The 11631-nt window shown below is 34.9% G+C and overlaps 1 protein-coding gene across 1 annotated transcript; it reads right to left on the bottom strand.

The window, feature by feature from the left end:
• Nucleotides 1-1821: 1821 nt before the first annotated feature.
• Nucleotides 1822-6056, bottom strand: LOC113519911 (serine/arginine-rich splicing factor 4-like). The gene is made up of 3 exons (XM_026905137.3): nt 5381-6056; nt 3699-3955; nt 1822-2138 (listed from the first exon to the last, which is right to left on the bottom strand). Exons 1-3 carry the CDS (start codon nt 5626-5628, stop codon nt 1822-1824), a joined length of 822 nt encoding a protein of 273 aa, XP_026760938.2. The 5' UTR covers nt 5629-6056.
• Between the last annotated feature and the right edge of the window lie 5575 nt (nt 6057-11631).

The following is an 11631-nucleotide window of genomic DNA, read 5'->3' on the forward strand; positions in this document are numbered from 1 at the left end:
ATTTATTTATTTGCTTATTTGCCTATTAGCCTCTCTGCCTATTTACTTATTTGCTTATTTGCCTATTTGCCTATTTGCATATTTGCCTATTTACCTATTAACTTCTTTGCCTATTTGCCTATTTACCTATTTGCCTATATACCTATTTGCCTATTTGCTTATTTATTTATTTATATTAATTAGGTGAACACCCGTTCACCTGTTTACCTGTTCGTTTATTCGTTCGTTCGTTCGTTCGTTCGTTCGTTCGTTCGTTCGTTCGTTCGTTCATTTGTTTGTGTTTGTGTTTGTTTATTTATTTATTTAATTAAGGACAACGAAACGACTGCGCTTTTGTATTTGTTACGCAGTTACAGACCGATTTCGAAGATTCTTTTTATAACCGCTAGGGTTCTATAACAGTTACTGTTCTGTCAAGTTGGTTCTTTCGTACAACAAAATAATAAATCTTTAAAAAAAAACAATATTACTATATAATTGTCTTTACTTAATATTATAAATGTGAATGTGAGTTTGTTTGTTACCTTATAGCACCTCAACGGCTTAACCAATCATTGTGAAATTTGGTATACACGTACTGATTTTTCTGATCAGTGAACATATACAGCATGGGACTACAGCATGGGGTTTTTAAAAAAGGGTTAAGAGGTTTCTTCAGGGTCAGCAACACGCGCGTAATATTCCTGGTATTGCAGGCGTTCATAGGCTACGGTAACCGCTTACCATCAGGTGAGTCGTATGCTTGTTTGGCACCTCAATGGTATAAAAAAAATATACCGGTCACGCGGACAAAGTCGCGCGTAAAAGCTAATAATGATAGAATTCCTAGGCAATTGTCTAGGCACTATTCGTTAGACAACTGGAGTCAAGACTGTATACAGGGTGTGCCCAAAACCGCAGCCCTGAGCACGTCAATTTTCCGCGCGATAACTCCACGATTCGGTACTAATTTAAAAGTTTCCCTGTTTGGTACGGACGATTAGTTTCACCCCTCCAATGTTGCTATAGAAAATAAAGCGCCACAAGATTTATTGTACTTTTTTTTTTATGTAAGCAATTAGAATTAAAAAATGAAGATTGCGTGCAGTTGTCTAAAATCACTTTTGTAGAATCTTATGTATTTTTACCAGAGGGATACTTTGTACTCGTACAAAAGTCGATTGTTTGGGTACCTCTGTCCCATTCGTGTTTCTACCGTGTAGCAGTTGTGTTTGCATGGCTGTGTTTCGGTTTGAAGGGTGGGATATGGCGTGAATTCACAAGGTACAGAGGTTAAATATTTGAGTCCTCAGGAATGGCAACGCATGGGGGGGATCATGGGCGAAACAGTATACTCTGTTATGTCCACGGTACTGCTCATGTCTATAGGCGACGCTTACCACTTTACTTCAGGAGGGCCGTCAGCTTGTTTGCCATTCTAAGTTGTATAAAAAAAAAGAAAAAAAAAACTATTAAAGAAATTAATTATAATGACTTCAGAATTTGTTATAGAAATATATATTACTAATTCAAATTCAAATCATCTGTAGTCATCGCTAAACAATCTACTTGTAGATAGATAGACACTTTATTGTTGCCTCCAAATGATTACATTAGTAAACTTATTGTAAATAAAAACAATTACAATTACAAGAATATATCTCACTGATAAAACAATGATCGTTAAGAGCGATCTCTTCCAGGCAATCCTTAGTCTACTTGTAGATACATCTAATCTGTCTAGTTCATATGTTTTCAAATCGTTCTTTCATTTTATTAAAGGAGAAAAGATATAAAAATAAAAACACCTAATAACATAAAATATTAATATAATAATTAAAATCAAACAGCCTGTATAAATCCTAACTTCTTATAAAATATCAGTTCCCACCTCTTCAATTTGGCTATTGGCGCGTCACTGGCCACCTTGCTGCGCCTCTTGTACTTCCTAAAAAACTCCCCGTCGATCTTCACTCTCTGATCGCAATTATCCCGCGATCCGGCGACTGGCTGCGTTATCGGCTCGCAGCTGTTTTGTGATCGTGGATAGAACAGCCACCGTTTAGATCCGAGCCCGTCACTCTTTAAAATCTCCTGTATATGATCCTGCTTCTTTTTCGTGGCTAAATATTTAGTCGTACTCCTTTGTTGTTTGCTGGCTAAAATAAAAGCACTAGATCATATATCTTTAGATGGAGTGTCTCAATACAAACGCTTTGCCAAAAAAAAATTTAATCATGAATGCGTGAAATCAGATTGTATACTTATTACTCACTAATGGCAGAAGTGCGCACTATATGGTTAATTTGAAAAATAAAAACAATGCGATATCTTAACTTTTACATTTAAAAGGACTAAGTAAAACAGAGCCTAATTATTCATAACAATGTTTATCTGCACCGATTTCTTTGGTTGATATCTTAGAATAGATTTAAAAATCTATATGTTGACTATTATATTCCGTACGTTATATAATTCAAATCGAACTTCGCTTACAGGTAACTTATCGTTAAATATTTTTATTGACCATGTATCATTACAATTGATTACCATTTTAATATCTATCCTATTTAAGAGCTCACTACGATTTTCAGCGAGTCTCTTCACCTCTTGATACGACACGACACCAACTCCTTTCTTGATCTGCCTGATGTAACGATGTTGATATCGGTCTCCCTCTTCTAGTTCTTATTAGAACTATTGCGGACAGAAGGGGAAAAATGTTGGGGCATTTGATACGACACGACGAACTTATGAACCATTTTAATAAAACGTGTAAATTAATTTGTTTGAAATATGTACATAATTTATATCACATGGGAAAAAATAGTTCCCAATTATTTCAATTATATAATCGGTAATGGAATTGTTCGCAATACTGAATAAAATGACTTTTATTTTGTTTAAAAAATGTGTGTCGAATGCTGTCAGTTAAAAATAATATTTAGCTGACTGAATTTTGTCGCGGTTTTAAAACTTGTTACTCCATCCTTAAGTATAAGATCTATAAGAATTAAAATTTCAGGAATTAATTACACGGTCGCAGATAGCGTTTTGAAGGAGTCGCCGGTTAACTGTCGTTTTGTAAAAGTTTTAGTCTCTGACTCTCCACTCGACTCTAAATTGGATTTGAATGCAAGAAAGGGGCGACTCGGAGTTTTGTGGACAGGTAAATGAAATATTAAGCTGCAATTGAGCAACTTTTGTGTTTAATTGGTGAATTAATTCTAATAATTGACGCCATTGTGGAAAAAGGGTGAAAACAAAAACGTGGTTTCATTTTTAAGCAATCTCTGAAAATTCTTAAAATATGTCTGTATTTTTGGTAACTTTACGATATTAAAACGTCATTTCTGAACCTGTTATGATAATTCGTTTTTCGATAGATAACTTTCTATTGGTCTTGGTACATTGCTTCCTATTAATTTTATTTTGATTGAAATATATTAGTTTCTGAAGCTATGTACCAAAATGGAAATGATGCAACTACGTCTGTCTATCTAAGATATGCTTAACAATTAGATACAAATTTTATCGATTTTAAATTTAAAAACTATTAAAAATTATTTTTATTTTCTTTGCGTCATAACTATTCAAAATTTCAAAATAGACTTTATTTTCCTTCATTCGACGTTTTATCATGATTGAAGTCATTGCTCTTTTTTGGAACAATATTTAAGCTATTTATTAAAAAAATTCTAATTAAAAAAATAACTTACGCGTCAAATACAATACTCTGAAAGCATCCAAAAACCCAGGTTCTTTATATATTCGCATTCGGCTGGCTGATCTGCTTCGAGTTCTCGATCGTGACCTTGACCTTGAGGGCGACCTTGACCGCGTACGTGACCTTGACTGCGATGAAGATCGCGACCGGGATCTCGATCGTGTTTGCGTTTTTTTTGCGGTGATACTTCGAGAATGTGAACGTCTGGAGTTATAGTGTTTTCGACTACGGTTTTTAGATCGACTGGGCCTGGATTATAATTAATTAATTTATTAATATTATATTTTAATAATATTAAATCCAATTAATATTATAAATGTGAAAGTTGGCAAAGATGAATGGATATTTATTACATCGATGTATCATAGATAGATGTATATTTATTGATTCACACGGGTAAAGCTGCAGGATACAGCTAGTACTGGATAAAATCGAAATCCTTAACATTAATAGTATATAAGTGTATATAATGAGTAGGGATATATATTTTACATTATTACACGTATCGTATCTCTATATTAAGAAATAATAGAATTTCATTGTGCCTGCGATCAAACTGTTTATAATTACTCCTCTCCATCCAAAGGTTGCCTGCAAGAGATCGCTTTTAGCGATAAGGTCGCCCATTGTTTTCTCATTGTGATTATTTCTTGTAATTGTTTATATTTATAATAAGTTTACTATTGTAATCTTTTGGAGGAAACAATAAAGAGTATCTATCTATCTATCTATCTATTATTTTATAATAAGAAAGATTTTTCCAGTTTGTCGTTATTTGCTCTGTCTATTTAATAAAAATATTTAGTTTCAGTGGTAAAATACACCATACGTACATACCAAAAGAGATCACACCAGTTTCTTGTAAAAGTAAAATATACCTTTTAAAAGGCTACCGATTTCGACTTCAGCCTGCATTTAGTTTAACGACAAAGGTATTATGTATTTTTATGCAAAAATAAACATTGCGCCTAATGGTAACTGGCCATGCATACCCCATGAACACTTATCACATATTTTATTACCACCATAAGCATCACGCGTATGGTGCTAACCTTTATAAAGATCTTAAGTCACAGCACTCAGTAATTTCACTGTTAACTGTAACATAACATGCGATCATGTTACTGCGACTGCAGAAAGAATTTTTTTTTCTTTTGATGGATGATAATGGAATAGTAACCCCACCCGCGCTATCGGTATACACCGGCGGAGCACCAGTGAAGGATGATAGGTGAGGATGAAGTAGGTCAGTTAGCCCATCGTGACTAATTCAACAAGAATTGTTCACGATGGTTTCCAGGGGAAACCACGTGGAGGTCGATCTAATAAGGCATATTGCTAGCAATGGGGCTGTCAAATTCCATTACTAACAATTCCTTTCCGCCCTGCAGAAAGAATTAGAGGCGCTCACGTTTTTGAACATAGTCTCCATCTAGTTATATCAAAGTCTGTGTACATTTGTCAAAGTAAAAAATAATATATTAATATTTCGTTTTTGACGTCGATGCTCTATCTATACAATCTAAGGAAAGGGTGTAAGAGACTGGTGCTCGGTTCTCTCTGCCTATCACATCAGGAACTTAGCAAATAAACCTCGTTTATTATCACATACAGGTCTTCTTTTTGAGGACAGAAGTGTTAAGAAGGAGATGTACTAGTAAGATCTTAGATTACCTTTCCCCAAGTTCGTAATCGTTCAACACCTCCATACCGTAATAATCACCAAATCCATCCCCGTGATCGGGATATTCTCCCTCGGGGGACCGCATCGGTGGGAAAGGCGGGGGATACGGGTATGGATACCCCTCCATCAATATCGTAAAAATATATAATAATAATAATAATAAATGATATAATTGTAAATATTTCCCGTGAAATACGTCACTGTCAAATTTAGTTTTTTTTTTTTTTGTGTTTGACATTTTTTTTCAATGTTGCTATAATTATATGTTGATTGGAATTGAAAGGTTCGAATCGATCGTCTCGATTAGCAATCTTTTTAATTTAATATTAAATATTCTTTTTTGTTTTTCTTTGTGGGATAGATATCCGCAGAAGAACGTAAGTTACCGACATAGCCCGAAGGATAAACGTGCTGAAGTAGCAGTGGTGACATAGCTCGAAAAACCAACAACTAATGGAGAAGAAATGTTGTCGAGTGTCGTCACTCAAAAATACACCTCCCCCTTCGCCCCTAGCGTAAAACTCTGTTTTAAACGTAAAATAAAACGACCCCCTGTTACATGGAATGACGACCTCAAATGCATTGTCAGTAGATGCAAGTAAATCAGGACTGTTCCTTACGTCAGTCCTGAGGGAGGCCTATGTTTAGCAGTGGACAGATGACGATGATAATTCCAGTATAAACTTGAAATATTACTCACAGATTCACAGAGGATTATTATAAAATTCTTTACAAACCCAAAAGCGATTTATTAAAGAAGAAACAAAAAAAAAAACAACAACAAAGTTGTGTTATCTGAGAAGCGAACCATAAAAATAAAATTGGCTTATAAATCTTCATTTTTAAATCGTATCGCCAAATTACCCGCAATTAACGTTATTTTACCAAATTACGATCTATTTTCTTCTTTTAATATCAAACTTTATAACAGTCATAAATCAATGGCGTAATAATGTTATCGTAAAGATTTACGGGCACCAAGAATCGGGATCGATTAAAATCGAAAGTAAAAAGGCACGATTAACTTACCGATTGGAAAGAAAGAACAATTAAGAAGTAAGATAAATTAGGAATCGATGAATGCCTAATGGCCTCCGCCATTAGAGAGTTTTGAGTTTGCAAACCACTCTGTACAAAAAGAATATTTTACTACTTCCCTAAAAACTTGGACGAGATCATAGATATAAAGTTAATGTGACGTGGAAGTGATTTCTTTTGGCACTATTACTAAACCCCAGCCACTTTTTTTTTTATACAACTTAGAATGGCTCACCTGATGGAAAAACTATGACTGACGGACATAACAGTATACACACATACTGATGGAGGAAGTGGTCTGTACCTGTAAATTCGCCTATAGAAACACAACCATGCAGACAACTGCTTCACGGTAAAAACACGAATGAGACAGAGGTACCCAAGCAATAGATTTTTGTACAAACGCTGACGGCCCACCTGATGGAAAGTGGTCACCGTCGCCTATAGACATGAGCAGTACCATGGACATAACAGAATATACTGTTTCGCCCATGATATCCTCCATGCGTTGCCATTCTTGAGGACTCAGATGTTATTCCTCTGTACCCAGTAAATTCAAGTAAACAACAGAAACGATTAACGTCTGTGTATGTGATATTGTGTGTGTGTATGTATAGGAATGGTTATGTTTAGGAATAGCGCGGGAAAAACGTGCACTTCAATGTATTGTATAATGCGAATTGAGCTGTGACATTATTCTCTTCATCCTTCATTAATATTATTTATATCCTCCATCATTCTCTGACATTGTCGCTATTGAAGACTAAAGACATTCATTAGAATATAGTAGCTGACGCGTGTTCAAGAGGGGGTGAGGTTAGATCGCAGCGGGCAGCGGGGAGTGTCTACACTATGTGTGTGTGTGTGTGTGTGTGTGTGTCATAATCAATGTCAATGCTCAATTGTAAATATTTCTTTCTAGAAATTAGTTCACCTTTATTAACATCATAACAATGTATATGATAATTTCTGTTTACTTCTTTCTGAAATCAATATTATAATATTTACAAAAAATCAATATTATTTTACTGTTAGGATATATAAAATTAAGATATATTATTACAGTGTGGTTTCAAACTGTTTTGTTCACACGTTTACGCTGTTATACGAGTATGCAACAGAATTAATTCTATTATAATAATATATTTTATATTACATAATAATACTATATTTATTTATGTCTCCTCACAAACAACTTAAATTTACACATAGGTATTTAGGATAAAATAAAATTAAAATAATACGGAACTCTGCTGTGAGGAGCTGGTGTCTGTAATAGGTACAGATCACCAGGCCCCCAACCGATATGTGTTAAATAATTGTGGCATTTCTTTTAAATTCATTCCATTGTAAAAAGACAATTTATCATTATAAAAAAAGTAATATGCCTATTCTGTTCTATTATTAACCCATGATGTTTCACTGCTGTACAAAAGTCTCCCCCATCTCCGTTAAAAAGTTCCTCTTCTGCCCATATCATGTGTGTACCAAATTTCATAGCGTTTGGTTAAGCCATTAGAGCGCTGTAAGGTAACAAACAAACTTACTTGCATATCTATTATATTAATAAGGACATAATATTTTTTTCACTTCCATTGTTTCTTATTCTAGTGCATCTCCTACAAGAATGCCTTACTCAGGCTAGTTGGAGCGAGGCATGGCGCTCCATTCTTTCGTACTATTTAATATTCCTTCGACTTTGCAGCTCATTTAGATTTCTTCCTGTATTTAATGTAACTCCCGTCAATTAGTTGTATTTTGAAATTGTTAACCGACTTCAAAAAGAATGGGTTCTCAAGTCGGCTGTATTTTTTTATGTTTGTTTGTTATGGGGTTGCCACTCGATAATCTTTTCTTCCCATCAGCTGCAGTTTCTTCGAACTATGTGACAAGCCCATTGCCACTTCAACCTGCTTTTTCTTCGAGTTATGTATTTATTCTTTTATCTCTTTTTAATGTTTTTTTTTATACCACTGAGGAGGCAAACAAGCATACGGCCCACCTGATGGTAAGCGGTTACCGTAGCCTATGAACGCCTGCAATACCAGAGGTATTACGCGCGCGTTGCCGACCCTGAAGAAACCTCTTTACCCCCCTTTTGAAGATTATAATGTATATAATAATGTATTTGTCTGTTGTTATTTGTGTGCTGTAAGTAATGCAAATAAATTTACTATTTATCTATCTAATACTAGTTTAATTTAGAGAGAGAGAGAGAGTTACTGTTATAATTTCATAAAAACATAGTTACTTTTTCATCGAGTTCTAAATCTTTTTGAAGTCGTTTCCTAAAATAGAAACGTTGTGAAATATTAATAATCCATCAACATCAAATGCGAAACAACAAAACACCTGATTGACGTACTTTGATGCTGCTCGAGTGATTTTCAGAACGAGTGTCAATGAGCTCTTAGTGCCCCCGTGACGCCGGAGGGGTCAATAAGAAAGCCCCGGGGGTACACTTTCAATTCGTCCCCTTTGAACTTGTTAAAAAATCAAAAAGTTTGTCTACGAAATCTAATAATGGTTTTTCTGTATTAATTTTATTATTATTTTTTTTTATTCTGCGAATATACAGTAATAAAAGTGTAACTAGAGGATTGGTCCCGACAAGAACAATAGAAGTAAAAAAAATTTTGTTACCAAAATATCAACTGGGCGATTAGAAACGTCCAGTAAACTTTGTCGCGAAAAATTATGTATGGGGGCATAAAATTTTTAGATATGCATGGCATCGCACAAATAAGGTTGGGAAACACTGATCTAGATTATATAGATAATCTAAAAGAACCATGAAAGAGTTAAATAAAATACAAAATCATAGGCAATCAAGGGAAGTCAGTAAAAAATGGAAAGTATAAACAAGTTTGAATCTAATTTATTGAGTAACAAAAACTTTATTTCGTTACACCGCATTCGATTCCATACCGTCTCTTGCAACTTGTCACTTCCCCACTCAACTTGCTTCTAATGACGCGCGCGTATTGTGCCAACTTTTTCATCTGTACTTGCATGAATATGGACGCGAGCCTTTGTAAGACCTCCCCTTACTTTAAACCTGCTTCCCGAACATACAGCTCCAAAATTTAAACCCACTGGAAATTCGACACTATTCCCTTACCAATAAAACGTAGGTTTCAGTTACGAGTAAGTAATGTTTAAAGCCAGCGAAATCTTTATTTATATATTTTTACACGCCGTCCGTCCTTTTCATTGCAGCCTATTCGCACCGCACATCTAAAGAAATTTCGTTCTAATTGAATCTTCATTATTTCATGAAAGGATGTCGGATTGCCCCAAATCTGAGGCTTTTTAAAACTAGGTTAGCGAAGTAATTTTATTTATATTTATTATAAAACAACTCCTGTCAAGAGTTCTTTATAATACAAGCTATATACGCTACTTCTCGTAATCGAGATATATTAATTAACTACGAAAAAAATCTTCAAAATGTAGAAAACCGCCGTGAAATATACCAGAAGAAGAATAAGAAGGCATTTTCTTGAATACTTACGTCCCATTCGTGTTATTAGCGCTAAGGAGTGTGCTTGCACGATTATATTTTAGTTACAAAATTGTATTTTATGTGATGTTTGATGAGATATGTGAAATTTCAAAGTATAGAGGCATAAAACCATAGTCGTCAAACTTGATAACACAACACTGTTATCAAACACACATACGCTTACACACGCACCCATAAATGCACGCACGCACGCTCACACGCACGTACGCACGCACGCACGCACGCACGCACAATTACATACAATAAGCCCTTTGTGTTTTACACTGTATTCTGTGATTCATATTTTTAAAATTTTTGAAACAAGCAACAGCTGACTTTTTTCGCCATTCTGCTTGGCCACAGATAATATAATACTGCTTGGCTTAAATTACGTTCCGAATGGGCGAAAAAGAATCATAAAAATGACTTTACAAAAATGCTTAAATTTTAGTTAACTCAAATAACAATATTTACATATTTATATTTTTTTTTCTTTCTTTCTATGATTAGGTTCATGTCTACACGTGATGGTTACGACTTAGTATCAGTTGAGAAATTAACTTATTTGTACTTCTAAGTTACGTAAAAAACGTATGTTTGTTAAATTTATTACAAAGCTTGTGAAACTAGTACATAGTGAAACAGATCTTGAAGAAGCTCTTACAGAGGTATTTACTCTTACGGTAGAATGTTCTCTCTCTATGTTTTTTTTTTATACAACTTAGAATGGCAAATAAGCTGACGGCCAACCTGATGAAAAGTGGTAACCGTCGCCTATAGACATAAGCAGTACCATGGACATAACAGAGTATACTGTTTACGCCCATGATACCCACCATGCGTTGCCATTCCTGAGGACTCAGATGTTATTCCTCTGTACCCTGTAAATTCACTGCCATATACCACCCTTCAAACCGAAACACAGTCATGCAAATACAACTGCTTCACGGTGGAAACACAAATGGGTTAAAGGTACCCAAGCAATCAACTTTTGTACAAAGTCTCCCTCTGGTGTGTATGTATACATAAAATAATAAATGTATATTTTCTAGAAATGGCAATTTTTATCCTGCTCCCAACATCGCATCACTCCTCAACGTTAATTTCGCAGAAAGTATGGTGATACACATCGATTTAACAACATCACCTGTGGCACGTTTCAAAATAATAATTCACAAACTTGAAACATATTTCATTTGAATAAGATATATATAATAAATACAAGCTTTTCACTGCGACTTTGTACGTGTGGATTTTAAAAGTATCACGTCGTATCCAATTTGATGAAATGCTTTCTGCGTGATGCCAGAACAAGCTCACAGACAGATCGACAAAAATAAAAAAAAAAAACTTAGACCTAACTATCCATAAAATATAGCATCTCTTATAAACTTACTTATAAGAGATGACCATTTTTTGTATAATATGCTCCAATTATTGTTTTTGGTTCTTTTCATCATATCAGCCTTGAACTGTCCACTGCTGACTATAAGCTTCCCCCTGGATGGAGGATGGAGGGGGGTTGCCAGTAGTTGCCACGCTTAGCGGGCGGATTGGCAACTGTAGTTAGGCTTTAGTGATGCTCTAAGTGAGACGCTGTCTATCTATGGATTACCTATAGTAACAATACAAGGGCAAGTAGATAAACGCAAATAAGCTGACGGTCCACCTGATGGAAAGTGGTAACCGTCGCCCATG

This window comes from Galleria mellonella, unplaced genomic scaffold (genome assembly GCF_026898425.1).
Source record: "Galleria mellonella isolate WM207_F2 unplaced genomic scaffold, CSIRO_AGI_GalMel_v1 utg93, whole genome shotgun sequence".
Taxonomy (NCBI): Eukaryota; Metazoa; Arthropoda; class Insecta; order Lepidoptera; family Pyralidae; genus Galleria; species Galleria mellonella.

Bases quoted from the DNA above. Each gene is read 5' to 3' on its own strand.
- LOC113519911 (XM_026905137.3), bottom strand. From the start codon at position 5,628: ATGTCAAACACAAAAAAAAAAAAAACTAAATTTGACAGTGACGTATTT. The intron at 3,956-5,380 runs GTAATCTAAGAT...ATTATAATCCAG, and splicing joins GATTACGAACTTGGGGAAAG to GCCCAGTCGATCTAAAAACC. The intron at 2,139-3,698 runs GTAAGTTATTTT...CTTTTATTTTAG, and splicing joins CAGAGTATTGTATTTGACGC to CCAGCAAACAACAAAGGAGT.